The following is a 26,163-nucleotide window of genomic DNA, read 5'->3' on the forward strand; positions in this document are numbered from 1 at the left end:
TCATGATAAGATGAAACTTGTCGAAATACATCGCAAGAAAAGGATAGCAATATAATGATGAGTTGTAATACGCCATCTACGGATCAAACCAATGAAGCTGTGGAGCTTTCATTTTTTTTTCTATGGATATTCAATTTTCCAGTCGTTTAAGCTTAATCTGTGGCGGTTGGGAAATGATGTGAAAAGTGGAGAAAATATTCTTCGTTGGAAGTTGGGGAGAAAAACAAAAAGGGCTTTTAGCAGTTACTCTTTTTGTCAGTGTAGTAAGTGAATCATTATAGAGATGGCGCTAGTGTTTAACGTATTTTCATTTGAAATAATTAGACAACTTTTGAAGCTCATTTTGTTTGAAGTCACGTCGGTTTGTCGGTGACAGCATCCTAATTGCCACAGATTAAGCTTAAACAACTGAAAAATCAAATATCTGTGATTTTCGGTAGGATAATTTGAATATCGGTAGTTTTAGGGCGGTCATCTGTGAATCGGTAGGCGTATAAAAAATCGGTAGAAATACAGATAAATCGGTATTTCTGGTCATTCTGGTCAAAACAATGTCAGTCTCGGGAGAAAGTGGTCAAATGTCAAACGCTTTGGTCAGGGGTGGCGAACATCACCAAGGAAAAAGTGGGGTATTAATAAAATGCTTTATCGGTAAAAATATGAGCCAAAATTGTAAAACAAGTTAAAACGGGGGATGCTCTAATGTATGCCAACCACAATGTAGCTTTTTGAGTCAATTTTTAGGAAATGTACATTGCAAGACAAATTTCGACTGTTGATGCAGGGGTCGTGTACCATTAATGGAGGGGGAGTTTGGCCAAACAAGCTTTTTTAAAGGAATAAATTTAAATTAATTTTACTTTCTACTGTAAGACTACTTTCAATACTCAGAACGACCATGAACTAATTAAAATATTCATTTATAGGGGAAAAGTATTGCTGGGGAATGGGAAATTGCTTAATCAATCGCTGTAAAAATCCTGCCCATGTCAAATAACAAGAAACAAAAAATCGATTAATCGTTACGATAACCACACATTGGTTTTAAATGCGCTAAACCACCCTCGGATCAACTTCCATCGGAATCCTGCAATCTTGCAATGACGTCATACGCAACAAGTTCTTCTTCAAAAAGTTCTCAAAAGTGTCTGCATCTATTACCGGGAACAGGTTCTGCAGGCTTTGGCTGTACGCAGCATGCGTCAATGAGAGAACGAGTTTTGATTTTGTTTTGCTATAGCTGTTCATGCGTATTTTACGACACTCAATACAGTGATAGAAAGAGAAGATAAGGCATAATTTCATCTATCATGCATAACAGGCTAGAGCATGTCGAGAAAGATAAGAGAGAAACCCTTTTTGCCAAGATCTTCACTCCCGCATGAATCAGCCCAATGCTTATCCTTTCCCTTTGACCATCCCTTTACAGCTGTGTGAAGAGCAGCAATATCCTACCTCACACATACATCGATACAACCTATGCGATCATAAATTCCTGTAAAAGATAAACATAAAGCACACACAACGAATGCTACGCAAAGGAGGACGCAAAAGGAGGCTTGCATAAACGGACGAAACAATTGTAGCAGAGCAGTCAGAAGTGATCGTTTGGTGTAACAACAGTACAAATAGGCTGACAAACTATTTTGGATAGCGAAATAGCAGTTCGAAAGAAGCACCATAATCTAGAAGATCAAGTATATTGAAGGTAATTCAGGTATGTTGTAATGATCATATGCCACAATTGGATAGATTAGAATCGAAGAAACTCCTGGCTTATGACGCTCTAAGAAGTTTTAGAACATCGTTTTGATGGTAGCAAAAGTCATTACTCTGAGATAATCTCATCTTAACGGTTCCGTTGCGCGATCGCCACGTGGTTGGAAACGCGCTCAAGGTACTTTAACACCCAATCGCCCGTAGATGTACTATTTTTACCTCTTTCTTGTCATAGAATCATTATTAGAAACCGGTTCAATGTTCACAAACATATCATGCATCCTTTTACAATGCATCGGTGTGTCATACCTCTGGGATAAGCGTGTAGTCATACACTTGTAGAATATGGAAATTACATAGACATCGAAATGTAACTGCGGGATCACGATTGAGGGGATGAAAGATCGCTTTTTCTAGTGCTATTTCTGGAAGCATTGTGGGAGCATCAACCATCCGCAGAATTCATTATTGAGTTTGAGTGTGTCTCTACGCATTTGTCATCTTCGTCCCAGAAAAGCCAGCGCATTAATTATGCTAAGCAAAACAAGGTGAAACACGGACAACATGGGAAGATGCTATGGTGCTATGGAAGATACTGTACAAGTGACAATGTGTGCGTGTGCCTGTGTTGGTCCGTCCTCGACATCAGCTGTATTATGTTTAGCGCAGATAGTTCCGCTTGCTCATGTGCGTGCGATGCTGCGTTCTACGAGAGCCGCCCGTGGGGTTGCCGTTATCTACTGTCGCCCCTCTTTTGCAGTAGTCTTGGCGTGTGTGTGTGTTTTTTTATAATGAGCAGATTTTTTTTTACTTCTATCGTGGTGTGCAAAGTGTTTTCGTTTTGTTGTTGTGTTTTCCTTTTCATTGAACTAGCAGCTGTAAAGCTGGAGCGAGGTGCTGCAGCAGGAAAAGTCATGTAATCGTTCGCAGTAGGAAACGCAAGAAAACTTGAGTGTGATGTATATGTGAGGTGATAGTACATGTGGAGTTAAAATGTCGGACAGCACATAATATTTTGAGAAGAACGGTAAACTGTGGCACTGAAGTAAACAGCAAACATAATGAATACCGTAGGTACAAATGGACATTTGACAAAAGGCATTTAATAGACTCACATCAATTCGATGTCTGTAAAAAAAAATAATTTGAAAAAATAATAAAAGTAATGTTCACAATGCCGGTCTCGTGATACAGTCTTCAACGCGTACAACATCACAATATGCCCGTGCCTCCATACGTAGGACTGATTATCCTGCTATGGTTAAATTAATAAGTCACTGAAAGCCAAGCTCACTAGGGGGCATAGACAGGCCTTGGCCGAAAAACGGTACAAAAGAAGAAGAAGAAGAGGAAGAAGAAAAAGAAGAAGAAGAAGAAGAAGAAGGTCCAAATGAAAAAAACATGAAAAGTAGAAATAGAGGAGAACAGAGAAAAAATACAGACGGAAAAAAGCAAAGAAAGAGCTGAAGAGAATTAAGAAAAAGAAGAAAAAAGAAGAAGAAGAAGAAGAAGAAGAAGAAGCATAAGAAGAAGAAAAACAGCAAAGCGTTAAATTTTCCATTTTTGGGTTCATTTAATTACTACATAAAAAAAACAGTCAAGAACAAGAAGAAAGTTCAAAAGGAATAAAAATCGTGAAAAGTAGAAATAGAGGAAGACAAGGACAAAGAGAAAAGGGAAAAGGACAAAGAAAGAGCGAAAAAGAATGTAAAAAAGGAATAAGCAAAATAAGAAGAAGAATAAGAAGAAAAACAACAAAGCCGTATTATTTCTATATGGTTCATTTTACAAATACCTAACAAAAAACAGTCAAAATATACTTTTTTGCATTATTACTTCTTCATCTTCTTTTGGCTCAACAACCGTTGTCGGTCAAGGCCAGCCTGTACCACTTGTGGGGTTTGGCTTTCAATGACTGTTGTTTTGTTATTAAAGTGTTTAAACTTTACAAAATTACCACCACAAACCATATGACAATGTGATCATTCTTTCCAGCCCCATCGGCCATTCGGCTCCTGGGGGGATTCGGTATCTGTATCGGAAATCAAAAATTCCTCCACACACTACTCCCAACAACCCTCCCAGCAGCGGCCCCGATTTTTTTTCCCTCGCGGGAAGGGAAGGGAAAGAAGCAGCCACCCCGTAGGGTGGGGTACAAAAAGCGCATTAGTGTGTGCGCGAAGCAGCCGCGCGCTTCACACGCGGTTCGAGCCGTCGTTGGCGATAACGGCCGCACCGAAACCGGCCGCCAGCCGGGCGATTCAGTTCGCATTCAACAAGTGACGGAAGCGGATGATCAGTGACCGGCACCGGCACCAATAGATCGGTCGCACATACACGACCACGGCATCGAACCAATAAAGCATCCCCCTAAATAACAAAAAATAAAATAGAAACAACCCCCAAAACGCGTGGGCTTGTTTCCCTGTCCCTTGTGCAAGTGTGGTTGTGTTGTGTTTTGGTTTCGAATTTAGTGTGTGCTGTAGGGTTTGTTCAGTGTGTGCCTGTGTTCCATCGAAAGCGAGTGTTAGTATTTTTAGAATCAAATGCTTATTTGTGGGGTGAAAATAAACGGTGTTGTGAAAATGATTTTTGTGCAATGTTGCCATTGGGAGGAGAATGAACCCGACGGACTGTCCAAACGTTATGGTTTATTTTAATTTCTATTAAAAACGTGTTAAGGGGTTGTACATGGATCTCAATAGTAGTCAAAATATTTTAAAAAAATCATCGGTTAAAATTTGTGTTTGGAATGAAAGAGAAGTTTACTAATTCATGATTTAAAAAATACCAATAATAGTGACAGAAAAGTGAACCAAGATTAGCACCAAAAATCGAACTTTCAATCAAATGCTCCTGTTGTGATGGGTTTTGCTGTTTCATATTCAAAAACAACAAAAACATCATTCAGAACGTCGAGAATAATACGCAATCCCATCATAATCCCGAACACTCTACCCACCTTCCCAGTTTGTATGCTTCACTGTCTCCGTGCGTCTCTCCGATAGGCCGGAGAAGGAACAGCAAACCAAAAAAAACCCTCTTACAAGTGGTTGCCTTAATCTAAAATATCGCTCCGAAGGTCTCTCGCATCTATCATAAGTTTAGCACCGGGCCTCCACTTTTTGATAAGGGCCCGCTGCCTAACAGTTGTTAAATGCGAAAAGATTGTTTATCGTGCATTGAATCGTAGGGAGTTGGAGATTCAATAGATCGGGGTTGGAAGTGGTGCAGAGAGGTGAGACTTTTAAGGGAGGTTGCAATTTATTACCGAGCACGCCCCAAACTCTTGTTACGCTGTACCGTGAAGGATGTTTTGTGATTGGAATGCAGCTCGAGCTGTGGTTAAATGGTATGAGGGCGATTGTGTTCAATTAAACTGTTACAAATCGGAAGTAGAGACTTTGGGTTTGGAGTGGGCAGGGATTGAGGTGGAAAAAAGTCTTTAATTTACAGAATTTTTAAAGAGCTTCATTGAATATTCATGGCAGTAAATGAACCTTTAGTCATTTAGTAATGCTATTTTACTTACAAAACATCAACAATTATTTGAAACAATTAATACTCTCATTAAAAGTCACTCTCCATATCATACCAAAATCACACTTCACTGAAAGAGTTAAAACGCCCTGCAAATGCGTCTCCGTTCTGCAAGAATAATCACCACGTGGTAATAAATGCGATTTTGAGTGCCAAATTTTCGGCACGTGCAATGGCCCCCAACAACCACCACCAACGCCAGATTGTTGACCGCAAAACCGGTGGCACAGAACATATTGCCCCAGTGCCTACCAGATACTTTGGTGGCCGGTGTGGGTTGGAAAAGCGTGCACACACAAGTGCCAACATTATCGCAATTACGATCGCGGGACAGCTTTGTTCCACGCTCCAACTAAACCAGAGTCCAGAGCCCGTGGGAGGATTGCGGTCGGGCAGTGCGGGAACCTACGGTCGCTTATCTAACTATCCCACGGCTCGCTATCGCGCACCGCGGTCTGGGGGTTTGATTTCCCTATCAACAGGTTAATGTATGTATGCCAGACCGGGGAAGATAAATCATCGTCGCTAATTGAGTTGCGAGTTTAGCGACTGACCGTGCGTGCGGTTTAGCGGTTTGCAATGGATTATCTGATTTGGGAGGAGGAATCTAACACGGAAGTTCGTGGCCCGAGGAAATTGAGGATACAAATGATGTGTTAAAATTATTAATTGATAAAATATTGTTGGCTAGAATTCATTGCTCCAGCAACAAGTGAAGACATCTGTGGGGATTATCTTCCTCCACCGGGGTAGCATTGTTGATTTTTAATCACGCCCTAATGCGGCTGGAGTGTCAGTTTACCGTCAATCACACTTGAAAAAACTTGTTTGAGTAACGAAAAAAACGTGTAGGAGTCGCGAAGGCGAAGGCGTGCATGGAGGCCTGTCCAAAATGTGGCCATCAACGAAATCAGGGTCCCAACTGTATTGGATAATTTATGGAAATCCGAACAGTTCCAACCTGGCAAGATTCCTCTTGGAACTGACGACTTCTTGCAGACGTGCAGCCAGGCAAGTGAAAAGAAGATGATATTCCAAAGTAAACACGATCCTCGTAGAAGACCTCCAAAAAAGTGCTTCACCTTGACCTCGTCTCTCTCTCCCCCTCTGTAGTCAGTGCTGTGTTGCATACGAGATTTCCTATCAGTGACGTGTTGTTTGATGTCTAATCGTGTTATGGGGAGAGCGTCGTTGCTTTGCGCCCGGGTGACGTGACGTGGGGCGGAGCTCAGCATTAACGATCGATAGGCGCATATGGAGTAAAAGTCATTGACACTGCTCCAATCGGTTTGAGGGGTGTAAGTTTCCAGTTTTATGCTCGGTTGGGATGGATGCCCCTGTACGTGTATGTCCCCTTTTTTGGGAATGACAATGACGCCATATGCACACCGATATGCGTGCGTAACCTTGGGTTGGCTTTTAAATTATGCCAACAGGCTACAGTATCGAACGTGATCGGGCGACCATCTTCGATTGACCTGATTCTTCGTTGGTGGATGGCTACTTATCGTAACAAAAGGCGAAAGTGTGCACGTATCATTTCACTTACGACCTTGCCGTGTGCGTGCTGCGACTGCAAGTAACTACTATGATGCTGTTGAGGTAATAAGCGACGACTGCGCATTAGTTGAATTAAGGACGAGGAGGTTTGCTGCCAACAGCCAACTATGGAGATTAGATGTAATTTACAATAGAATGTTTGTGAGCGAAGAGAAGAAATTAATTACCAGGCGAAGACGATGCAGACCATTTAAATCCAACAATAAAACTCAATGTCACAAGACAACTTTGTATGGAAGTCATATGCAAGTGTGTCAAGTAGCAACAACTTCCAGATTGCGTACTTAAGGCGGAAACAAAGAGAAAGTGTGTTTTTGCCATGATTTTTTTTTAAAGTAAGCTCCTATGAACAAAGAACACAGTCATTTATAATTTAAATAACAAAAACTCAAGCATTTTGGAGAAAAATATGTAATTGTTTTGTATTATTACTCATTTTTATGCACAAACTCACCTTCAAACACCAGCTGAAAGTGAAGGTATTTAGTATCAGCAGTTCAATTACCTACACTACCTTTCCAGCTCAGTAAACGGTGCTAATTTTTTCCTTTAAAATTATCATTTGTAACCAGCTGCTGCCGCGCGACTTCATTTGAATAAACATTTTAAACCCCTGGAGCGTACGCACGAGCCTCGTTGCCTGGAGCGATTCAAAATTTAGCATTCGCTTGTATTTTAAAATATTCTATTGCAAGAGGAAGTGAGTGGTTGTTGTTTTGTTGTGGTTGATCGTCATCTCCATCAATCGATCTACAATGGTAAACGATCGTTGGGAGAGTACAGCAAAAAAAAAAAAACGAACTAATATCATTGAACTCACGAGTAATCGAGATCACCATTAAAGCTAGCATGCTATTAAAGGGGGATGTTGGGGCAAATTGGTTCTTTCACTATCGAGCTATTATACACTTGATGGTGGATGCGACCGTGTGGCATCATTACTCGATTTTAGGGTCAAGTTGAGGCACAACGCTGCATCACTGGGCGGGGAGCCACACAACGTTTGATTGTCACATGAATTTAGGTGTTGGATGGTGTCGCTGTGTGCACGCTTGCCGGTACGATTGCTCTATAAAACGTGGCCTGAGTTTGATGAATCGTGCAGACGAAGGGGGATTGTAGCTGTTGCAGAATTTTAAACCACGAAGTGAAGTGATCCTTTTGTATGCGCGTTCGATGTGATTGTGTAATTTGTATTGATGGTGCATGAATAATGAAGCAGAAAGAATTGGGTTACAATAATCAAACGACGATCAGGATAGTTTTAACTCGGTCATGATTGAACGGTTTTCCAATCAAGTGCGTCCATGGTATCGTGACAAATGCTTGATTTATCACATACAGGTAATGTGATCGATTCCAGTGTCTAGCACGTTAACGATCTGTGTCGGTTGGGCATAATATTAGTAAATACACCCAACAAACGATTCTCCTTATCTTCCTTCCATCACGTCATCTGTGTTCTCTCCAGCTATATCTATTACAAGGGTGGTGCCTATTTGAGTAACAAGTGGCCCTCTACCTCAGTTCTCAATCTCAGCCTTTTAAAAAAATAAGATCAGTAATCGATTTGTTTCCGCAAATCCAACGGGTTTACAAAATATGTTTCTTTGCTTTTTTGCACCATTCAGCACAATGCTAGTAGCGTCTTATCAACCAAGACTTTCCCTACTTAGCGCACCGATTGGCCCGTGAGAGATTCATGTGCTCGACAGACAACAACGCGCAGTACGCTTGCTGTTGTTTTCTTTAACATTTTCACTCGTACACAAAATCTCCCGCAAACAGTTTGCTACAGAATTTTACCAGAGTCTATGCGATCGTTTGCATTGCCACCCTTGCGCCTCGCGGTTTATATTATTTCTATCTGCGAGAGTAAACATAGCGCACGACACAACAGTGATGTGAGCAGACGAGCCGAGAGACAAATCTGCTTGTCTGGCGTGATAGTGGCAGCTTCTGCTGTACCATCGCATGTGGCTCATTGTGCCTGATAAGGGTTGTATTGTGCCTTCCTGCTCCTCCTTCTGCTGGTACCACCAGCATTTGGTTTTCGGTCATAAATTAATCCACCGCGCCACAGTTACAATGATAACGGCAGGCGCAAAGACTATATTGATGGTAATTTGTTGGCAGTAAGGCTGACAGAGCCGACATGTGCTGGGCCAAGGTTCTAGATGTTGCTAATGCCAAGAGGCCGAGTGTGGGTAAAGGTGTGCGAGCCTATTGGAGCAGGTAGAAGAAGCAGTGATAAAAACAGTAGTACAGTGTGTAACGTTTACACAGTGTCTGGTGTGGTGGAGATTTTAATAACACATGCTTCTTGCCACCGCATGGCTACAGATGCATCAAGTTGGAATGAAAATTGCCTATTCACCATCACCTACCCATTCAGATGTGGCAAATACGTCTTGAAATGCTGCCTGCTACCCGCCGTCCGTTATCATATTGTCGCCGTTCACGCTCCAGCGAGCATGTCGCACACGATTAACGTAAGTGGATTGCACTCAATGGTTACGGAGAGGGGTTGGTGGGTTCCCTATCAGAGTACGTCTTCTTCTATGCCCTTTTCCCACCGCCAACAATAGGGGAAGCATTTATTCAATTGAGCTATTGTGCGAGTTCGGTTTTGCCCGCTCGCACACGACGCAGCGCCCCATTTACTGTCGATAATCGAGGCGCGCAACCCGCTAACGACCGGTATCCGTTTTGCGAGCTCGTCAAAAAATATTGCCCCATCGGTTTCCTGCACGCAAGTCACGCCGTGGTTGCCGTGTTACTGGTGGGACAAGGTTAGAAGTCGTCTGCTAAAGTCTGCTTCATTAGGCACTTACACTTGGTGAAGAATTTTTGGGGGGCGTTTTTTGGTGTGGAAAAGTTATAGCGGTGGATAATTTGTTTGTTCAGCAGTTTGGCAGTGAAAACACAGTTTTGCCAAAAACACCTCTAAAATTGATTGATAATCAACTTTGAAGTATGGCTATGCCTGATGAGCATGTATGTTTACTGCATTGTGCTGTTGTTTGTTAGGTCTATGTATTATTTGGTGTATTGCATTTAATGCTTTTTTATTCAGAAGAAAAGGCCGAGTTGAATTACTATGCAATGTTACTTAATTGGAGGTAAAGAGTATAGAAAATGGAATTGTGCAATCAGTTGTAGTGTCATTGTTTATCATGTTTTCGAGTTTTGTTTTGAATAAACGATGCTAATTGAGCAGATATTTTTGTATACTTTCTTACATCGTTATCTTCTGTCTTTTTTATGGAGTCTTGTTTCTAAAATAAAGTACAATTTGTATGGTTTTCATAGGATTGGCCAGCCTTTTTGAAGAAACGAATACTGTCAAAATGTGTTAAGTTCTTTCTAATAAAACAAGCAAGAAGTATCTATAAAAAAAGAATAAACCTTCTGGGAACGTGCAAAAAAAGTATAAAAAAGGTTTAAAATCAAACGAAAAAGAGAAGAAAAAATTATCAAATTTCAAACTGGTTTTTGGAACGCAAGTCAAACCATACAAAACTGCAAAAAAAAATCCCATCAGGAACCCTGCTGGGAAGGGCTTTTAATTTCTGCGAATGTAATCCTAAGATTTATGCAAGCTTCTCCTCACTCGTTCGATCTCAAACGGCGAAAGATGATTAAAGGGACTTTTCCACGTGAGCCTGTTGTATTACGTTTCGTTTGAATTTGGGAGAATATTTTCGGTTTTGCATGAAACGCCTTGCAACTGATCGCATGAAATCGAATTTATTAACATTCTAAGAAAAGAATAAATTTACAAAAGTAATAATGTGACTCAATGTTTTCCCCCTCTCCATCAGAATCTAATGAAGTGCCACCGGAACGGGAATATTACGTAGATCGTGTCGGTAGTTAAGCTCATAAGGTAGTGCTTAACCGAAGTGCACCACTGCCCAAAATGCCTATGAAGGAGTGGATCTACCGGTTGCAGCCCGTCCAGCTGTACATCGTGCTGGCCCTGTCGTCCGTCTACTTTCTGGTGCAGCTGTTCCTGAGCCACGTTTCCCACTCGCTGGTACTGCTGGTTGCGTCCTATCACATGCTTTGCAACATCATTGCGCTCACCGGTTGCATTCTAACGATAAAGGTGAGTTGTTTGATGCGGTCGTTATCTCGTCTTGTCAGGATAATTAGATTGTTTTAAATTGCAAAGTAAATGCGAATGCCTAAAGTTCGTTATGACATTATTGACACATTCACTTACCAGTCAAAATTTACGATGCTCAACTCCGATTCGATAACGCACCGGCACATTCCCTGTGTGTATGTGTGTGTGTGGTTGAGAAGAACGTATCAGCAATCAACGCAAAAGCCAGGCGATGGGTGGAATAATTGATGTGGTCCAATAGGCAAACCACCCGGTACCACCCGGGGCTGGTTTGGCATTTACAAGCACTGCGTTTTGCGTACACGAGGTCCGGGGGAGGGATGGCCTCACTATAATCACAATGTTAATCACAAGAAACTGCTTGAGCGATGTTTACCCCTTGAAATACGCAAAAAACGGTTAGTACATACAAACACACTTCTAACCGTGCGACTAAATTGCAGTGTGCACTCGGGAGGCATCCGTGCTCGGTGGGTTTTGCACGCTGCGCGCTTCATCCAGGCCCGCCCGCGACTTTCGCTTTCATAGCCCGCACCGCAGTGAGTGTGCAGTTTGCATGGCCGAGATGGGTTGGTGCGGGCGCGTGGCATTTGTTTGCGTTTGTCGACTCATAATTAAACGCATCGTAGCTGCGGCGTATGGCAATCATGTTCCACTCGCCGTACTACAGCAGTAAAGCTCGCGGTGCAGCGGCACAGGAAGTGGCATGTAGAAGCTGCTGCTCATCTGCACTATCCCGACGATGTTCGTATTAGCCGAAGCGATAGCGAAACTATGCACACCCCCTCCGTCCCTATTATCAGCGGACTGTCTTTGTGCAGCTTCTCATTTACGCAAGCCCTACCACGTGTTCGTCAGGGAAAGCGTGGCAAATTAGTGAGCAAGGGATGGCAAGCAAGACACGTTTTTTTGGTCCGCATCCGTATAGTACGATGAAAGATGGATTGCCATTTGCACGTTGCATAACTCACGGGCGCAGGGAATGCTTTACAATGGGCGGGAAAACTCCGCAGCTGCTCATTTATTTTGCTTTAGTTTAAATGATAATCTTTTCTTTTGCGGGTTTATTCATGCTTCACCGTTGTTTTACATTGATTGCAGCTTGTAGCTCCTCTATTCAGCTGTGACGGTGTAAAAGAGCAATCGTCTCTTTTGTTTAACGAAGCCTTGGATAGCAATCGATTGATTCGGTTTGCATTAGGGAGTTGCACTATTTCTGTCAGCTTTTTTGTATTAAATTTCAGATGAACAAGCTGAAATTACGTCAACACTTCATACAGTTCATGTATGATTGAAATGTTTCATTAATTCGTTCCAAAGACATCAGAGTAACTTGAATATTCTCGTAAGAAGAATTTACGATTTAAAGAGAAAATTTATTGTTAGTTTTATACACTACATTCATTTGATTTTTTAAATAGAAAATACGCATATATTTATCCTTCTTTTCTATTTAAAACACCGGCAATAAAGCAATATATTTTGTAGCTTACAATTGATTTGTCAAGACCGTTCTCTCCGGATTGTCCATGAATTACGTCACTCGGGAATAAACTTTATTCCATTGAAATAGAAAATTTGAAACCCTAATATTGGTGAAATATAATTGTCATAATTTAACAGTCAATTAGGTAAAGAAAACTTTTTGTTTCTAATTTAACACCCAAAACATGCAAAGTGTTCAACACGTGATTGATTAAGACAGCGATTGGTTTTCCCCATATAGGTTGCTAAACGAATATCGAAGGTCCCCTCCAAATAGTTAAGTGCCACACTTCAGCTGGCGCTTCCACACTCTCTTTGATGGTCGATTGGATCTTGATAGGCACCGCTTATCAGGAGTATGGCTATCGCTCGATAGATATAATGCTAGACAGTGTGATCGAAGCTTACGCAATGTAGATTGCGATCCCGATTACAGCATAGCAACATAGCTCCTCGACAAGCGAATATTAATTGTCTATTGTTTACCTATATACGTGCTATCCGCGATAATAGTGCTTTACGCGTTGCGTACTGTCTGGAGTGTGTTGGTTAATTGCTTTGTGTGTTTCCCTACCTTTTTTCATTCCCCAATTATTATAGAAAAGTGCCTTGCCGTCTGCACGGGAAGACGGTGCATTGAAGCAGGAGGCACGCTCCGTCTCCCAACAGCTGACGGCGGGTGATGGGAAGTTTGCGGAAGTTCCACTAGCCAGCCAAGAGTCGACCGATGACGCCAGCAAAGGTAGCTCAGAGGATGCCGGCAAGGTTGAACAGTCGGCCCTGGAGATCAAGCAGAATGTGAAGGTGAAAGCGCGACAGGCGCGCGAAAGCTCGCTGAAGAACACGTTCGGCTGGACGCGCATCGACATCCTCACGATGCTAGTGGTGTGCATTTTCATGGCGTCGTTCTGCTTTTCCACAATCATCGAGGCGCTGCAGACGCTGTCTCACATCCATCATCAGGATGCGATGCACTTCCCGGCCCACATTCTCGTGCTGGGCGCGATGGGTTTGATACTGAACGGGTTCTGCTATCTGCTGATCGGTGGATACACGTACCATCAGGGCAGCTTCCTGTACATCACGGCTAGCGGAAATGTGATCCTAGATCACGTCATCACCGGGGACGGTGTGCGAAAGGGTGATCGACGGCTTTCTGGATCACGCAAACAGGTGTCTCCTTCGCAGATGCGCGAACAATCGAAGCGACAGAGTGTTCGGGAGCTGATGAGGGATATTTGCAGTAAGTTACTGTTTGCAGAGGATCTATTAATTCAACCCATTAACTCAATGGTTTATTCTTACAGGTACTGTGATCGTCATTATCTGCTCGGTGATCGTGTACTATACTACTGAGGAAACATCCAAGTTTGTGGATCCAGCTCTTTCGATAGTGTCCTGCATCATTTTGCTCACCCTAAGCTACCCTTACAGTAAGTTCTTTTCCAAAATCATAAGAAAAATCAATACTTCTTCTAATCAAAATGTTTCACTACCTCCACCCAATAGTGAAAGAATCGGGCATGATTCTGCTGCAAACCATCCCCGATACGATCGATATAGAAATCTTCAAGAAGACGCTGCTTGATGGCTTCAAGGATATTGTCAGTGTGCATGATCTTCATATTTGGCAGCTAAGCGGAAACCAGTACGTCTCAACGGTGCACATCATCTTTGACAACCCAAAGGTAGGCTGCGTCGATCTTTTTAGGAACTACAATGTTTTTTTCTTCAAACTTGATTCTCTCTATTTGATTGCAGGTGTACTTAAAGATCCACAGTGATGTGATAGAGTTCTTCCACGAGCAGGGCATCAATCAGGTTACCATTCAGCCGGAGTTTAAGGTGACGGACGAAAAGCGTACCCTAGGCAGTGGTACGGAGTGCTGCTTGATCCAGTGCCGAACGATTGCCCAGTGCGCTAGCCGTACGTGCTGTGATACGCTGTCCCAGGAGGCGGCGGCCAAGCAGGCCTTGCTGACGGAAGTTGTCGATTTGCCGCGGGAAGAGTGTAAAGTTGAGTCGGAAGGCAAGGAGGATATACAGATGAGTTCAATGTCGGCAGTGCAATCATCCAGTGAGGTTAGTACCTCCGGCCAAGTGGCTCCAGAGCCCAACAAGTCAATGACCTGTGAAGAGAGTGAAATAACGCTGGACGATACCGCTCAAGCCACTCCAGATGATAGTCCATTAGACAATACCGCTCAAACAAAAGCTGAGAAGAGCACCGTCTCAGCCACAGTACAAATAAGCCCAGTTAAGACTGAATGCGAGCAGGTGGCGCAGGTAGACGGTGATAAGAGCACATGAAGAGGTATAGTACATACGCGCGGGAATTACAGTAGAAAAGAAGGCCAGTATACACTTGACGGTAATCTCGTCAAGAACAGTTCAATCGTATTTTAATTTGAAAACGTTTAGTAGGGTAAGTTGGCGAGTGTAGAGAGCGGAGTGTGCGAAACGTTTTGCACCAAACCGTCCGCTCATTGATCGAGCGGACTGCCATATCGCTTACTACGCTTGGTAAAGTGAGCAAAGATGTCGAATTGGTTGTGCCTTGTGAATGTATTTTAGCTGCATTTTACTTTGTTAGCGTTAAGATACATCAATACATACTGATAAATGTAGCAAAACACAAACAACGGGTACGATGAGCTTTATCTCCGGAGAAAGAAAGAAGTATATTTACAGCGGTACCGTACCGCAACCGCATTCGAGCTGTTATTGAAACATTCGAGCAATATCGTTGTGCTGCGCATTGCATACTTCCCGCTGCGCAAATTCGAGCAGTTTCCAGCGCAGAAAATGCACCAAAATCTGCGCTGGCCAGCGCAGATTTGGCTTGGTCTCCCGCGCTGTTCTTCAGCGATTTCTGCGCTGGGTCGCGCACTTCCGGCAGTTCGGACAGTTCGGACAGTTCGGGCGGCGGCGGAGCAAAAAAAAAAAAACGGTCAAAAAATTTAAAAAAATAATGGCGCCCATTTTTTCGTCCGCTTCTTCCTCTCCTCTCCCTCCTTCACCCTGGCTTGCCTTACTTGAGCTTCAGCCCGTGCCTTCCGCCGCCAGCTGATTGGGTGTTGTGGTGTATGCGTTGATACTTATATGTGCATTGCGGTTATGTATTGTTATTGGTGGGTGTTAGCATTTATTAATTAGTGTGTGACCTTGGGACGATGCGGGAGAAGCTGGATTGGGATTTAAAGTGTTATCGGTGTATTGATGGTTTATTTTATTTCGTGCCGCTGCTGATGAGACCATTCGATGCCCGTGCCAGTTGAGGGTGAAGAAGCCTATTTAAAACAAGCGTAGGAGAACGTCTAACACTAATCTAATATTTTTTAATTTGAACATGTTTGATGCTTCAACGACCTTCTAAGCATCATGTAGCACAGTGTATAGTGGCTATAATTTTTTTTAATGTGCCGAAATCTGTCTCGAGTTTTTGGGTCTCGTCACACACATGCACACAGCGCGGGGAAAGTGACCGTTCATTCTATCATCTCGCGATCCCCCACCCCACCCGGCGCTTTGAATGAGGATGCTACAAGAAAGCTGAACCAACCGTTCTACCGATAAGGTAGCCGTAATCGATCATGCGTGGAGGGGGGGGGGGGTTGGCCTAGTGGGGGGGGGAAGTGCGTGCTTGCGCGACTTCGGGGTGCGTGCTCGCGAGCGCGCTTTCGTGGGTGCGTGCTCGCGAGCGCGCTTTCGTGGGTGCGTGCTGGCGTGCGCGCTTTCATGCTAGCGGGCGCGCGTGCGTGCGTGTGTGTGCGTGCGTGCGTGCTGGCGTGCGCGCGTTCATGCATGTGTGCGCGCGCGTGTGTGTGTGTGTGTGTGTGTGTCTGTGTGTGAGTGTGTGTGTGTGTGTGTGTGTGTGTGTGTGTGTGTGTGTGTGTGTGTGTGTGTGTGTGTGCGAGTTTGCGCGCGCGTGTTTGTGTGTGTGCGTGCGTTTGGAAACCCCAAAACTATTTGATTCTGATGCGTACATTTTCTTCCGCTGCGGCTACAAAGTCCATGCATTTTCGATCTCGCTACCTGAGAGACTACACAACAATTGGCATTGGCATCTTTGCGATCGGCTCTGCTGTTGGCGGTATTAAAAAAACACGTGATCTAAGCAAACGTGCGTGTGATTTGTTGCACATTTGTTTCTAATTCCGCTAGCGGACGCAAGTGGAAACAACATTTTGAATTGAATCCATACAAAAGAGGATTCTGGATTTGTTTATTACGGTGCGCGTATGGTGCTGCACCTGTCCGTCCAGAATCTGATGGCATGTTGGTTTGGAGTAGTTATCATGACGCCGATTGACCGGCAATGCCTTGGAATGGGTTCGGATCGGTAGGTTCATGTTTTGGTCGAGAGCATTCCGTGCATTTGTCGCGCCACAGCAGTAGACCCGGCAGCACCAAAGTCAAAACAAAAACCTTCCCCGAGTGTGGACTGCCATGCTAAGTTCTTCTTATTTTTATAATTATTATTATTGGCGTACTAGCCAACGCGATCATGCCGGCCTTTTCAGGACTTGACTACCACGTAGCCGGATAGTCACCTCTTGCTACGGCGGACGGTTCATACGCGGTTAGAACCCACGACGGGAGTACTGCCACACTGTCTCCTGCTCGATGTATACGCTGCAGGCAGGGGGAAGGATGGACCTCCACGATGAAAAAAAAACACCATCATGAACCAGCGGCGGACCTAACGGTAGGCGGACTAGGCGGTCGCCGATGATCTCTACAAGTGGACAGAGTATTATGAACAAGGGCCCCCGGAAAGATGGTCGTTGGGGCTCCGTGGCTGGAGAACCATTTGCACCTCCCCCTCCCCCCATGGCGACAACAATTTTAGGGCCTGTGACTAATGATCGTAGGGGTCCCATGGCCACCCCCCGCCCCCCCCCATCCAGGATGCTGGTTTCACAATCAGGTAGCGTTCTTGATGCTGGTGGAACGGAAAGTTGATGAAAATCAGCGCCGGGCTGAACGTGTCAATGCGAATTAGAGTTCAGCGACTTGCACAGCAAACCCTCCAGCGTAAACTAGCGATTCCTTAGTCATTTTTACATTGCAGCAATTGAACTTATTGCGCTTTTTTGGTTTGATTTGTGAAAATGCAACTTCATCGCCGCAATATTTGTTAACGGCATTTTTAGGCGCCACAACAGCTCGCGAGCATTGACCACACGCGAGAAAGAGATATCGCTATGGAGGGAAAAAGCACGGACGACGACTGACAGCGATTGGCCGTCTAACACACCAACACATCCAAACCTTCGACAGGGTGCTCAGGCGAGGGGTATGAGGCGGAGCCAGGGACGGGTAGCTCGACGAGCTGCTCGACAAATTTGCCGTTGGAGAGAAAAGGAAGACATGATGAAATTCTCAGAACTCCATGATTTCTTCCGTCGCTTTGCGCAGCGGGTTTGAGGCGTTCACGGTGCATGTTTTAAAACTAGAGATTTTGCTACCAAAATTTATCCGTCGGTTTGAAGTTAAAAGTGTGAATTGCTTTTCGCGTAAAGCATCGCTAGAACGAGTGTACGGTGCATTAAAATTAATGTTTCATTGTGCAGCTGGCTGCCAACTGGCCCAAGCTGGGGGTGGAATTTATTCTACCGTTGTCTCGGTTCGGTACACAGCTACCGTCAAAAGCACTGCAAACCATGCCCAACCACTTTTCCCGGTTTGGCTGCATAATGAGCTGACTGAGCTTCTGCCGCAGACTTGATCAATTTCGTGTGTGTGTTTGTGTGTGTGTGTGTGTTTGTGTGTGTGTGTGTGAGAGAGAGAGAGAGAGAGAGAGAGAGAGAGAGAGAGAGAGGGAATAAAACTTTCCTCCAGATGCTCCACCCAGCATGTTCTGAGCGGGCGCTGGTCTAATTGCTCAATTATGTAGCGCAAAGGGCTTTTTTTACGGAAAGGGTAATTGAAAGCTTACCTTTTCGGTGCGGTATGGGTGCGCTGCGGTGATTGGAAAACATCCCGCCAACGGGCTAGAATCACCCACGGGGTGGAAAAACATGGTTTCGCTTTCGGTTTTCTACGTACGGATGGGCTGCGGCTGGGCCATATTGGGCGCTACCGTGAGGTTATTGAAGTGCCGGGCTAGCTCTGGCAGCGAGAAAACAGTCGGGTCTATAAATTGCTACCCGCTTCCACTTCACCGACGGCAGACGTGTTCTTATTTGGTGCATTTGGTGGGTGGCGGTAGAGTTTAGAACGATAGCGAAAAAGAACGCCCGGGGCTAGTGCACACGAATGCACACGCGAAGAAGCGGTGAACCCGTTAACGGTTATTGCGCTGTTTTTCGCCATCCGAAGGCAGACCGAGTGAACCCAGCTGAAAGTTGGGTGGAAGTTTATTTTTTCTCCTTGTGATGCTGTTCACCAAAAACTTCCCAAATACACCAGACAGCACAGACATACACACACGTGGTTTGACTTTTGACGCTATTGCAGCATGGACGTTCGAGATGTGATCGTTTGATGGGATGCAATTTCGCCGTCCCCCACAAACTGCAGGTGCATATGGTTTTGCCAGTGCACGTCGATTGCTTGCGATGCTGTCGGCGCCACGTTCACGGGTCACAGTGGGTACGAAGGTTCACAAACGATAGCCCATTTATGGTAACGGGGATATTAAAATAAGCTTTTATGGGTAGTGATACAGTTTGCTTTAAGCATTGCGTTGCGTTTAACCTGAACGTTGACATTTTAAAGAGCATTAGATGAACGGGATTGATAGTTGGGGTGGAGTTAATAGTCAGATGATTCGTATTTAATATAACGATGCTGTGTGACTATGGTTTGAGCATAACGCTACAGATCGGGTTTAATCAATGTGCATGGCGTAACCATACTACTATAAACTGAAAGCTTTCCCTAGAACTAAGCAAATACTAAACACAGCACTTTCTATTTGACCTACGCACAACACAGTATAGTATTAATTTACGAGCATTATTGCACTGCTGAAATGGTATAGTTCGTGGAAAACTTAATAAATCATACGTATCTGCATCAATCGGTACGCATGAATTCGAGGAAGTACATTTTCAACAGGTATGATTGAAGTATAATGCAAACAGACAGCATTCCTGCTCAACGTATCATCACAACAGAATAATTTAAATTGTGTATTGCTGTTTGTTAATGTTTGTGCGATAATATTCAACACGATTGTACGCCGCTACAATAAACAAAATCCATAGAAAAGTGATAAATTATAGACGAACCAAATGGATTAGCACGGCCAACAATAATTAACGCAACTATTCACATAAAAAATGATAAGAGGAGGACAATTTCCAACATGAAGCAACGCACAAATCGAACGTTTCTCGCACCCGTGATGATCAATTATTGCTATGAATATTCTATTGCTATTTCTCTTACACTACATTAAACACAGTGACGCACCGATATTGCACAAACGTCGATTGTATCGCAATCAATACTCAACCACAGGCTTGATGTTGAAAAAGGTAAAGGGAAAAACGATCAAAATGCTGAGCAGAATATTAAACGAACACAACAAAAAAATCCCAAATAGAAGCAAGCAGACAAAGATTAGCAAACATTACCCGCCTACCCGCACAGCAGCAACAGCATCTGCCGGATGGCAAGTCGATGAAAAGTTTAATCGAGCACTAAATTGACACCTGTATTGATCGTTCGGGGAGGGGAAGAGATCGTTAAATGGCTGCGAAACTTTTCGTGCCATTTTTGTCTCGCTGTTTTTCGCTTTTTTCCAAAGGCGGTTTTGCCTCGGTTTGCTGTGAGAAAAAAAACAGGCCAGCGCTACAGAGGCATCAGTACAATGCTGCTAAACGGTGAAAGTGAATATCGTTTCCATTTTCCCAACAAACCCCAACAAAAAAAAGAGCGCTCTCAACTCTCGTCCCTTTCCATAACCGAACTTGCGGTGTATTAATTATTCACGTCAATTTTCTCTCCAACAGTAGGCGCGCGCGCGTACCGTGGTTCTGTGTGTTGTGAGTCTGTGAGTGTGAACAGATGAAAGAAAAGCGTAGCGCGTAGTTGGGAAATTGCGCACCCGGGATGTGGACACAGGCGGCCGTTTTTCGACCATACAATCGGGGCAGGACTGACGGGCTATCCAGGCTTTCGTCCCGGGTTTGAGGATGAGATTTAATCAATTTTTCGGGGATTTCAAAAACAGTGGGGGATTTTAGCCAGGATTGGATTGCAAATTGGTGGGTGTATCGGGAGGGGGGGATTGCGTTTAAGGTTCGCGGTGATGGCGATGAAAGATCAATTAAATCGGTTCTATATAGGCCGCTTTTTTTTGGGAAAGAGAAAGGTCTGTTTCAGATGTAGCAGGTTTTAATAAATTTGTGATTTATTTTTCAGAGCTAAAACTCAATCAAGGTGAAAATTAGGGATTTATATCCTTAGGGAAGAGTTAAACAGCTAAATTAGAGTATAAGAAACAATCTAGGCATACTCCAACTCGATTGATTTAATAAATTTACTGTTACATCGAAGATCAAATTCACGGGACGTTCGCTTTGAAGAGTCTCCAGACACTCTGGCACTGATTCGATTGCGCGTTCCGGTGCAGAAATCACGGCCCAGTGACAATCAACGCCTTAATGCGATTGAAGTGAAGATCGGAACACACATCAAAACCTATCCAACCTGTCAGAAAACGGATGAAGGTGCCCAACAGGGAACATCAATCTGGGATTGGCTGTGCACACACACGCACACGGTGGCGCCTGCGTGGGCTCGCAACGAACGTGAAACGCGAAGGATTGTGAGGATTTGTTGCAGTGAGCCTTATATCACGGTAAACAGATCACGTACGACAGTTATTGTTACAGCACGGTGCCTTTACCACGGTGGTTGGAAAGACAGCCCCGATTGATTGGTTGTTGGGTAGTAATCATCCTCTCCTGCTCTCGGTGGAGTACGTACCTTCGATTCGATGAAGCACAAGTTTATGACTGCTCGTTTGTGTCAAGCTTACAATCGTGCTTAGATGTACGGAGAAGTTTAGTCCGACTTGCGGTAATGTGTAGTGGCGTATAAATGCTGCAAGATCCATCACTGATAAGCATCGGCAGCAGGTTCGGGGGTGGATTTTGTACGTCCAAAGCCACCTTCTCCCGCAGAGAAATTAGAGCACAATTGGGGTGCATAACTCAACTGCTGCCTTCCCGTACCGGCTCTGGTGGGGGAGCATTGTGTCTTTAGGCACACATTAGACGGTACAGCCATCGAGGTCCCTGTGACCTTTTGCAAGTGTCCTCGTGTAAGCTCTCCCCCTCAGGGGAGAAATTCAAATTGTTTCAGTCGATTGAAAATTTACACCGCAAAACTGGAAATGTGTTCGATTCCTGGGATTACTTGCCTGCTGGGCGTAGTACAAGAATTGCGCTCGACGTACCGACGCACCTTGAGTATACACTCCCGCACGTCGTTGAGGAATAAATAAAAGAAAAGCCCTCCCATTCCCATCGGAATCGGATTACGTATTCATGAAAACAGTCATTCGTTTTACTTTAGCTTCAAAGAAAATCCAATAAGCAGGGACAGGACCGGCAGCACTTCCAGGGACATTTGTTTTACAAGAATAACATTCACGAAACCTTACATGATTCCTTGCCGTCTGTTACTTCTATCAAACACTCTCTGTAAGCTCTTGTACGCACTCTTTAAAGCAGCCGGCCAGCTTCATCAGCTTCGTTCATTATCGTTAAGTCACCGGGCAATAAGTGACAGGGGCACGCAAAAAGAAAAACGAAGTTGAGCTGCTTTTCCGATAATTAAAAGCACGCACCAGCACAGCTTTGGTATAGGGCCCGTCAACGACAAGCTTAATGAGTGCTGCTCGGTCGAAGCTGAACGTCCTTGGACGCCTTGTGACGCGAAATTGCTGCAGAAAATCCATCACCGGTGCGAGAGTGGCGAAGAAGCAGGCGAAAAATTGAACCATAAAATGAACCGTCTTAAAACGTTTACCTATCGAAATTGGATTATTCTCTTCGTTTCTTTCGTGCGCCATTTTCAGACCAAATAACAAACGCCGGTTTTCACTTAAATTAAGGAAACAATTTCCGATTAAAGATGTATTTTGTCGGAATTATTTCGGAAACAGCTGCAATTTGTCGATGGGTGTGAAATGTGCCTATTACGATCGGGCAATGCGTTCCTTTTGCGCCATGCGTGACCTCGTTAGTGTCCCAGGGGGAAAAGAGGTGGGTGTTTCTCTCGAATAACAATAAAACACGCAAACAACCAGAATAGCATCCAGCCTAGCAGCCCATCAATAATGATAATGAACATGGAGGATTAAGGAAATATTGAGCACGCCAGATTTACCCGCATTCTGCGTGATTTTTCGCCACCCCTCGCCAGCGAAGAGAGAGAGAGAGAGAGAGAGATGCAGCGGGTTTTGTTGGGAAAACAAATTAATAATCATAGCTTTTCCGGCTCCGGGCGGTGTACGTCGAGGCTTTGGAGCTGCTTAATGAAAAAAATCAACCCGTAATTGGAAGATAATTGGCTGTTTTAGTTGAATTTGCTGTGCGCCTACCGCTGGAAGGTCGTTGATTGAAGCGGAACTTTTTTCCCGGGCGCGTTGGCGTTGAAGCTTCGAACGCGTCTTCGAATGGTGGATCAGGTCGAAACGGCACGGAACAAAATGCTTTAATGTGCTGGGAAGTGGAAGTGGTGATGGTAGTGTAATTAAGCTTTCGGTAAAGTCCTCCGGAAGGAAGCCGGAAAGCTGCTTAGTTAAGTGCTTTAATGCGGGTGGCGGTGTTTATTGAAGTGTTACGGGCGATGGGAGAAGGTAAACGATTAGCTTATTGAATCGCCTTTCATGGCGGATTAGTGTGAATGGTTTGCTTAGAAAATACTGCGCTAAATGGAATGTGTAAATTGTGTTTCAAGTGAGTCTAAGGATGGACCAATAGTCGGCCAAATTCAATCAGCAAACAGTAACAATTGCTTAACAATGCAATGATGTGTTGCGTTTTGCGGTACTATGAGAACATATGCTGTATAGATTGCATACATTTAGGCGAAATAGAAAAACAACGCCCACAGTGTATGCAAACCGCATCACAGCATGTTCTTCCTTTCTTTATTGAGAGCTTAAATAGTATCATGAAACAATGGCGAGTCCTCAGCGTGTTATGAGCGTGGAAGGATCTTCTCCCATTCTTTGTTTTGTTGTCCTAGCACCTGACAAAAACCAACAATCCTAAATAAATATTTAAAATATCTCCTTTTGTATCCAGTTCCCCTACTACCCAATTGCAGCACCCAATTGCAGCAATTCCAAATGTTCTAATATCGATTATCCTTCTATTGGAAACTCTCTCTAACACGCCGTTATCGTACCTGCAGCCACTTTAGGTTTCGATGCCTGCAACTTAAAACTTTCTCTTCCGAGCTGCGGTCAAGCTTTGCTTTTGCCCCTTTGCTCTGCCCCTCCTGCTGGGTGGTGTGGGCTTTTTTGGTTAGGTTTTGCGATGTTGTTCTACTTTTCAACACTCTCCGGACGCAACGAAGAAACCATCCCGCAAAGCAACTAAATTCTATAGAGAAACTCCTTTGTGCAAGTTGGTGATTTTTTTATTTTTATTTTTCGGGAGGGAGGAGGTGTAAAAAAACCGCAGCTAAAATAGAACCGGAGCGGCAAAACCGAACGGATATTGGATCGAGTTCCGGTTTCGATAAACTACCGGGACGACGCTCGGGGTTTTGACGGTGCTGGCGCCGGTTTGCGGTGGTGCGGGTTTTGTGTGAGCCAAAGTGTTCTTGTTTTTTGGGTGAGTTTGGAAAATCCACATACACGTACGTACACCCGCATCGCTGGCTTTACGCCTCTCGCCTATCGGAGCGCCTCGATAGCGTGGCTTATAATGGCATTCACTTTATGCTGTGCGCTTTGCACGGTTGGAAGAATGCACGGTGGGGTTAAAGGGGAAGTTTCCGTAATCCGAGCATGAAGTTTCTTCCCAAACGGTGTGAAGGTGTGTTGCGAACTGCCGGAGAGGCTTACCTGCTGGGCGAAATGGTGTTGAAAATTCGCTGTCAATACTTTGGCCGGGAAGCTGCATCTTGTTCTCGATTAATCCTTTACTTGCGGACAGCCTTGTTTGGGATTTTGAGGTGTTTTATGGACATGGAGATACTTTGTTCGTTATCTACGGACACATCAAAATATATTGGACAGCTTTCGGAGTGCATTAGTCACTTGTTTTGGCGTTGTTATTGAAGATTATTCTCTAAAAAAAAGCTTTCGAATGTTCATAGTCAGAAGTACGAAGCATCAAACTCAACTAAAAGCATTCTTCAATAATCTATAATGAGCATTTCTTTTGTACATTTTACCGATCTGTTTCAAGAAATATAGTGATCATTCGGAGAACTATATCCACTCGGTTATATCGCCTACAAAACCCGGATAAAACTATTTATAATCTGCCTCTAGACGCTCGTCGTTCAATACACGAATGGAAACAAAGAATGATCAAGCTTACCTCACTTGCATATGACTTTTCCAATAGCCGGCAGGACCTGAACAGTCCGTCTGACAACCAAACTGACAGACACTGGGGCTGGGCTGAAAGATTTTCCATTTTGTGATAAGGGTTCGATCGCCGGGTGGAACGATCGGTGGCAGCAGCAAACTTTTTAATAACTTTCTTCGGACTTCATCTCGTTGATGTGCCATTGTGTTCGATGCAGCATTGTTGCATCGATGCATGGAAAAGAGCAAACTGGATAAAGGAAACCACCGCCTGTGTGAAGGAGTGTGTGGCGTGGTAAAAACTTTCTGACTACTCGGGAAATCACCGGAAGTCACAGTGCCACTCTGGTCATTGTGGGAGCTGCGGCAGAAAGAAGTTCCACACTCTGTCCAGAAGTGGTTGCCCTTTCGTAAGTTGATCCCCCTTGTCATCGAGTCAGGACATGGAGTCAGTTTGCCGGGGCTTTTCGATTGAAAGAATGTCGATAAAACAAGTTTCAAGCTGCTGGATCCAACTTTGACGCCCTCGATGCACTTTTACTTCACCGTGCTCGGGTTGGTGGCGTACGTGCTGTACGGTTCATTTAAACTTGATGAACCGTACAGGGCAGGGCTCGGCATAAATTTGCTCCCTCTTTTCGGATGCGGATTTCGCAATCAGGTGATTTCATCCGATTGATTAAATAAGCAATACAAACAAATTATTCCCGCACTCGATGTTGCGCACAATAATTTAAAAGAAACACAGATAATTTGCAAGGAAGGCCGAAATGACATGACCATGTGAGGTAAGCGAGGTAAAATTAATTATCACCAATCGACACTGGTACCAGAGCCAACGTTTGCGAGCAGAGTGGTAGGTCAGGTGTTTGTGTTTTTCGATTATATTTGCCGATATGATGCTGCCGCTGCTGCACAGCTGCGGTTGTTGGACAATTTTCATGATTGTGATTGTAATATCATTAAAAAAAAACAACAACACCAAAAACATCAACCGCAAACCAATGCCGTTTGCTGAACGGTGCACAAAATGCAATTTGATGGCACATCGACGCGGGTCGGTTTCATGTTCAATTTCATTTGAAAGGGAGCTCGATATCGCTGTCACTGCAAAGGGAACGAAACGTATGCCACACCATAAACCATCCAACGGTGGCGGTGTATGATTGAGAAGTATTGATGCGTTATTTCGTGTGGAAAATTTATTGCAACCAAA

General features: G+C 44.1%; 1 protein-coding gene and 1 long non-coding RNA gene across 4 annotated transcripts; one reads left to right on the top strand and one right to left on the bottom strand.

Annotated features, from left to right (window-relative positions):
- Positions 1–3,956: 3,956 nt before the first annotated feature.
- Positions 3,957–15,075, top strand: LOC120902487 (zinc transporter 10). Of its 3 annotated transcripts, none has more exons than XM_040311273.1 (6): positions 3,957–4,245; positions 10,644–10,930; positions 13,037–13,679; positions 13,744–13,869; positions 13,946–14,124; positions 14,198–15,075. In XM_040311273.1, the coding sequence occupies exons 2-6, from the start codon at positions 10,742–10,744 to the stop codon at positions 14,744–14,746; spliced, it is 1,686 nt and encodes a 561-aa protein (XP_040167207.1). In that variant the 5' UTR covers positions 3,957–4,245; positions 10,644–10,741; the 3' UTR covers positions 14,747–15,075. The 3 variants fall into 3 exon arrangements, with proteins under 3 accessions (XP_040167207.1, XP_040167208.1, XP_040167209.1); XM_040311274.1 differs by lacking the exon at positions 3,957–4,245 and adding an exon at positions 9,163–9,311; XM_040311275.1 differs by lacking the exon at positions 3,957–4,245 and adding an exon at positions 9,496–9,611.
- Positions 10,551–11,476, bottom strand: LOC120902488. Its single transcript, XR_005739421.1, has 2 exons — positions 11,048–11,476; positions 10,551–10,960 (listed from the first exon to the last, which is right to left on the bottom strand). It is a non-coding gene; the product is annotated as an uncharacterized LOC120902488 (long non-coding RNA).
- Positions 15,076–26,163: the final 11,088 nt, after the last annotated feature.

Source organism: Anopheles arabiensis, chromosome 3 (genome assembly GCF_016920715.1).
Source record: "Anopheles arabiensis isolate DONGOLA chromosome 3, AaraD3, whole genome shotgun sequence".
NCBI classification, from domain to species: Eukaryota; Metazoa; Arthropoda; class Insecta; order Diptera; family Culicidae; genus Anopheles; species Anopheles arabiensis.

What these genes read in the sequence shown, in the direction of transcription:
- LOC120902487 (XM_040311273.1), top strand. Translation starts at nt 10,742, where the DNA reads ATGCCTATGAAGGAGTGGATCTACCGGTTGCAGCCCGTCCAGCTGTAC. An exon ending in CACCCTAAGCTACCCTTACA is followed by an intron (nt 13,870 to 13,945) that starts GTAAGTTCTTTT and finishes TCCACCCAATAG; the next exon opens with TGAAAGAATCGGGCATGATT. An exon ending in TCATCTTTGACAACCCAAAG is followed by an intron (nt 14,125 to 14,197) that starts GTAGGCTGCGTC and finishes ATTTGATTGCAG; the next exon opens with GTGTACTTAAAGATCCACAG.